We start from the raw sequence: 6,020 nt of genomic DNA, 5'->3' as shown, positions 1-6,020 counted from the left end.
TTTTCGTTATCGGGTTCCTTCATTTTCGCTTATTTGTTAGATGAAGCCATCACTGACAATTGTGGTCCATCATTCCAATTCCTCTCTGACAGGAAACTATCTTCAAGAGAGGATTTAACTCCACTCTGGCAACTTTGCGTGGCCCGCAGCTCGTGCTTCTGCTTTCCTCGCTATTTCCTGTTCCGAGTCCACCAGCTCCGCCTCCGGTCGACGTCACTTCCTGGAGACGCTTTTCTTGTTTTCCCATTGAAATGGCGGCTTCGAGCCCGGATCGCAGCTCCGATGGGGGAGAGGCCGAGCCTGGGACAGAATCCGAGCCCGATACGGATCCCTGGGCGGGACTGGGACCGATCGTTAAAAGGGAGCCGGTGGTTAAGCTGGTGAGTCCGGTGAGCGGGTTGGAGCCGCTCGCATGGTCGGAGGACCACCGCCTCTCGGCCTCCAGCACCAGTAACATCTCCCTGATGGAGATCGTGTGCGACGTCCACAGCTGCGGCCAGGACCTGGCCATCCACCGCACGTCCATCCCCGCTCCGGACACTAACTGCGTACTCAAGGTAACGTTAGCCGGCTCACTAGCTTAGCTCGGAGCTGCGCAGCGGGTGCCGGGCGGCTTCCCTCCGCCTCTGATCACACCTGTCAGCTTTACTCTCGGCTGTGTTTTCGTTTTGCGCTGCACCGCTGTGATTGACGGTTCATTCAGATGGAGGTTTAGCGTTAGCCTGTAAGCCGACCCTGATCCACAGCGCTGCAGCGATAACCAGCGAGCTCAACGCGCTCAGTCTGCAGCTGAAAAACAGCGTGTGCTGCGCTCCAGGGAGGGATGTGTGCCTTTGCATGATCTGCCGCGATTTTCTGTTTTGACTGCGCTCCGCCAGCTACATTCTGCAGCGGACCGGAAGTGGGTCGGTACAGAGCAGAACTTGCCTTTGAGTGGGGTGCATGGCCGGTGTGTTGATTCAGGCTGCAGAATTTAAATCGGACAAGTATGCATATATACCTTTTTAGCGTTTCATGAATGAAAGTTTTTGTTTGCACGCTAGCTAGCTAATTATAAGTGAAAACATTAGTTTGTTAAAACTGTAGTTCTTTTAATAATTGACTTGCAGTAGTTTTGGTATTATTGTTTTTATTGTTGTTATTGTGATTAGTAACAGTGTTAGCACTTTTGTGGGTGCAGGTGGGCCCAGAGCAGGAGGTGATGGAGGCCAGGGAGAAGCTGTCTGGCTCCAAGGGCCCGTCGGTGAGCCAGGGTCTGCTGCTGGACCCAGCCTCCGCTCCGCCGCCCAGCGGCTTCAAGTATACCAGCTGGTCGCCACTGGGCTGCGACGCCACCGGCCGCTGCCTGCTGGCCTCCCTCACCCTCGACAACCGGCTCACCGTCCATGGCAACAGCAGCCGGCTGCAGTGGAGCCCCCTGGTGGACCTGACGGAGCTGTACGGTGAGATGCTGGCGGAGAAGGACTTCTGCGTACCTGGGGGGGAGGCGGCGCGGGGCGCTCCGGACGACGCGGCCGAGCTGCAGCGGCGTGTGCTCATGCAGACGCCCGTGCGCATGGAGTGGTCCAGCGTGTGCGCCACGCAGCAGGTGCAGACCAACAACGAGTGCAAAGACGTGGGCACTGTGCTGCTGGCTGTGCTGATGCAGAGCGGAGACCTGGCTGTCTGGCACTTCCGCCTGCCCTTCCAGGGCCGCGAGTCGGTGGTGTCCTGCAGCACGCTGCGCTCGGGCGTGGCCTCCCCCAGCGTGCTGGCCTGGTGGGAGTACGAGCACGGCGGGCGTAAGATGAGCGGCCTGATCGTGGGCAGCGCGGTGGGGCCCGTGCGCATCCTGCCCGTCAACCTGAAGGCGGTGAAGGGCTACTTCACACTGCGGCAACCCGTGGTGCTGTGGCAGGAGACGGACCAGATCCCCGTGCATAACATCAAGTGTCTGTCGCTCTTCCACCCCTACCAGAAATGCAACTGCAGCCTGGTGGTGGCGGCGCGCGGCTCCTACCTTTTCTGGTGTCTGCTGCTGATCTCCAAGGCCGGGCTGAACGTGCACAACTCGCACGTGACCGGCCTGCACTCCACGCCCATCACCTCCATGACTGCTGGCCGCCGCGGCGGCTCCGTCTACACCTGCTCGGCCGACGGCGTCGTCAAGAAGCTGACGCCCATCTTCACGGACGCGGCAGTCATGTTCAAGCAGGAACAGATCGAGCTGCCTGAGGGCGTGGCCGGCCGCCGCACGCACGGCATCGCCGTCAGCCCCAACGGCGCCTACCTGGCACTGGTCACCACGGAGACGGGCGGCCGCGGCTACCAGGTGCAGTTTGTGACGCTGAAGACGCCGGACGACGCAGCGGCTGAGCTGCTGGAGTCCAGCGTGCAGAATCTGTTCCGGCAGACGGACCTGCTGGACCTGCTGCGCTGGAAGGTGTTGCGGGACCGCCGCATCCCGCCGGCCCTGCAGGAGGAGCTGGATGACAAGGTGCACGCCTCTGGCTCCGCCTACCTGTGGCGCTTCAAGCTCTTCCTGTTCCGCGTGCTCTACCAGTCGCTGCAGAAGGCGCCGGCCGAGCCGCGCTGGCGGCCCTCGCACGAGAGTGCCAAGGCCTTCATCCCGGACGACGAGGAGGAGGAGGGCGAGGAGGCGGCCGTCGGGGCCTCTGCCGAGGGGGCGGGGTTACAGGGCCCCGAGGGCGGGGCCTCAGAGGACCAGATGAGCGAGATCATCGCCTGGATCGAGGCGGTGGAGTCGCACCTGACGCGCGAGCACATGAAAAGGGTGCTGGGACAGGTGTACTTGCACACCTGGATCACTGAGAACACCAGCATCCCCACCAGGGGCGTGTGCGACTTCCTCATGAGCGACCCCACCTACGAAGACAGGGCGGCCAGGGTAAGAGCCCCTGCAGGAGGTGCTGCCGGGCAGAGCCAGAGGGATCTGACCTGATCACGGTGGCCTGCAGTTACTCATATGCAGGAAAAAGGCATTTTGCTGTGCCCGTTTCTATAGCACAAACTTACTGACAAGCTGCTGTTTTCCAGAAAAAAATGAAACCAAAGGTCTTCTTTATTTCCCAGTAATTCCTGGCTCAGTCTCAGGTGTCTGCCTATGCAGTCCGGGTTCAGCATTAAAGGTTGACACGTATCCAGCAGCTAAACCTGGCCAGTGACTCACCCCACATTTCAGAGCAAATTTAGCCTTTCACTGCATAGCAGTCCTGTAGAAGCAGACCCAGTCTCCCTCCCGCTGCCAGGATGCTGTAAAGCGCCTGTCTGCAGCTTCACAGGGGCCCCTCCTGGAGCTTCAGAGCCAGAAAACTCTCCAGCGTTTCTGCAGCAGAAATGAAACTCTCTCTTACTGGTCAGTAGCAATAAGTGAAAGTTTCCATCAAGCAACCAAACTGCAGTAACATCTGCTCTTGTGTCACAGGACATGAGGCCAGTTATGATCGGGATTACTGATAATTCTGATAAATTAGATATGTGATGAATAAAATTTTAGACACATGTAGAAACACCTGCTTTGAATAAGCATTAAGGCATGTGTATTTTAATACATTAGATGTGACTTTACATAACATATAAAGACTACAGTTGAAAGCATGTCAGTGTTTACAAAGGAAGGGAGGACAGAAGGTCTTTTGAGCGGCACACAGCGAGAGCTGTGAGAGCCCTCGGCACGTTTCAGTGCACTGATGCACAGAAACTCACCTGCTCCTTGGATCTGGCAACCTGATACATGGAGCAAGGCTATGCAATACTGACATAAGAAAGGGGGTGGCTGCTACATACCAGTTAGGCTAGCATGTGTCTTGTGTAACATTTTAGAATCTGTCATCAGTCCTGCAAACAGATAATGTCTTAATGGAGGGAGGGAGATAATGATTAACAGATCTCCTGCACTTTGAGGAAACAGCTAAATGTGTCAGCTCAGATCCGGTTTATGACTTTATACATCTGGATTTTCAAAAACGTTTTGAACTACCGCATTGGTAATTATCAAACTAAAATCAACTGGCTTCAGTTCGGAATATAAAGAGTAAAAATGAAAGAACTTTTATCTGAGCAGGGATTTGTGGGAAGTGTGGTCCCTCAGGGGTTGAGGTTGGGACCTCTGCTCTTCCTTATTTACATAAATGACCTTGATATCAACATTAGAAGCAAAACAGTTAAATTTACCAATGATACTAAATTTAGAGGTGCAGCTAACAAGTAATTCAAGGAGATTTAAAAAGAATCCAGATGTCCAGATAAATGGCAAATGCAGTTTAGCGTTGCCAGCGTGAAGGCAGCAGCACATAAAGCAGACTTATTTTATGGGTGGTACAAAACTAAAAGTGTGACGTGAAAACGAGTTGGGTGTAGTAGCAGAAAGTAGGATGCTAATAGAAGTTACAAAATATATTGATCACAGATGAAAAGAGATCATATTAATGTTATAAAATGTCAGGTTACATTTGGGGTACTGTGTCCACTTCTTGAATTCACAGGATGTAGAAACTCTAGAAGAATTACAGTGAAGGGCAACAAGAGTGGTTCCAAGTGTCACACATGACTCAGGGAAGGGAATAAACAAAGCAGACTGCAGCAGCTGTTCTAGGATCAGTTCTGTCATCAGAATACGAAGATGCAGCTGGAAATCAGTTCAAGGTAAACATCACACTGATATTAGGAAGAACTTTCTCAGAGGGTTATAATTGTATGTTGTAGGACACGTTTGAAAGGCTGACAGGTTACGGGTGCGTGTTGTAGGACACGTTTTAAACGCTGATAGGTTACGGATGCGTGTTGTAGGACACGTTTGAAACGCTGACAGGTTACGGATGCGTGTTGTAGGACACGTTTGAAAGGCTGACAGGTTACGGGTGCGTGTTGTAGGACACGTTTTAAACGCTGATAGGTTATGGGTGCGTGTTGTAGGACACGTTTGAAACGCTGACAGGTTACGGATGCGTGTTGTAGGACACGTTTGAAACGCTGAGGTTACAGAAGCGACTCACTCACAGTGTGCTGTGCTGCTTCCGCAGGTTCTGATTGGCCACATCTTTAAGAAGATGAATAAGCAGACGTTCCCGGAGTACTGCAGTCTGTGCAGGGAGGTGCTGCCTTTCACCGACCGCAGACAGGCCGTGTGCAGCAACGGGCACATGTGGCTCAGGTACACACACACACCCCGCAGGGCATACACAGATACACACACACACACACACACCCCGCAGGGCATACACAGATACACACACACACACACACACACACACACCCCGCAGGGCATATACAGGTACGCACACACACACACCCCGCAGGGCATACACAGGTACACACACACACACACACACACCCCGCAGGGCATACACAGATACACACACACACACACCCCGCAGGGCATACACAGATACACACACACACGACCCACAGGGCATACACAGATACACACACACACACACACCCCGCAGGGCATACACAGATACACACACACACACACCCCGCAGGGCATACACAGATACACACACCCCGCAGGGCATACACAGATACACACACACACACACACACACACACCCCGCAGGGCATATACAGGTACACACACACACACACACACCCCGCAGGGCATACACAGATACACACACACACACCCCGCAGGGCATACACAGATACACACACACACACACACACACACACACCCCGCAGGGCATATACAGGTACACACACACGCACACCCCGCAGGGCATACACAGGTAAACACACACACACACCCCGCAGGGCATACACAGATACACACACACACACACACACACACACACACACACCCCGCAGGGCATACACAGATACACACACACACACACCCCGCAGGGCATATACAGGTACACACACACACACACCCCGCAGGGCATACACAGATACACACACACACACACACACAGACACCCCCCAGGACATATACAGGTACACACACACACACACACGCACACCCCGCAGGGCATACACAGATACACACACACACATAGACACCCCGCAGGGCATACACAGAT

General features: G+C 54.1%; 1 protein-coding gene across 2 annotated transcripts in view; it reads left to right on the top strand.

Annotated features, from left to right (window-relative positions):
• The first annotated feature begins 233 nt into the window (after nucleotides 1-233).
• LOC118776631 (general transcription factor 3C polypeptide 4-like) overlaps nucleotides 234-6,020 on the top strand; it is a 7,604-nt gene continuing 1,817 nt past the window's right edge. The window contains exons 1-4 of one of the 2 annotated variants that reach the window (XR_005004926.1): nucleotides 234-557; nucleotides 1,181-2,887; nucleotides 4,485-4,644; nucleotides 5,022-5,083. Coding sequence is in view for 1 of the 2 variants with exons in the window: in XM_036527099.1 (XP_036382992.1) it covers nucleotides 252-557; nucleotides 1,181-2,887; nucleotides 5,022-5,152 (2,144 nt within the window). In the remaining variant the exon portion in view is untranslated. Of the gene's footprint in view, nucleotides 558-1,180; nucleotides 2,888-4,484; nucleotides 4,645-5,021; nucleotides 5,153-6,020 lie in introns of those variants that run through there. The other variant, XM_036527099.1, reaches the window with a different exon arrangement.

The sequence above is a fragment of the Megalops cyprinoides genome, chromosome 4 (assembly GCF_013368585.1).
Source record: "Megalops cyprinoides isolate fMegCyp1 chromosome 4, fMegCyp1.pri, whole genome shotgun sequence".
Taxonomy (NCBI): Eukaryota; Metazoa; Chordata; class Actinopteri; order Elopiformes; family Megalopidae; genus Megalops; species Megalops cyprinoides.
This window is presented reverse-complemented; position numbering and strand designations above follow the sequence as displayed.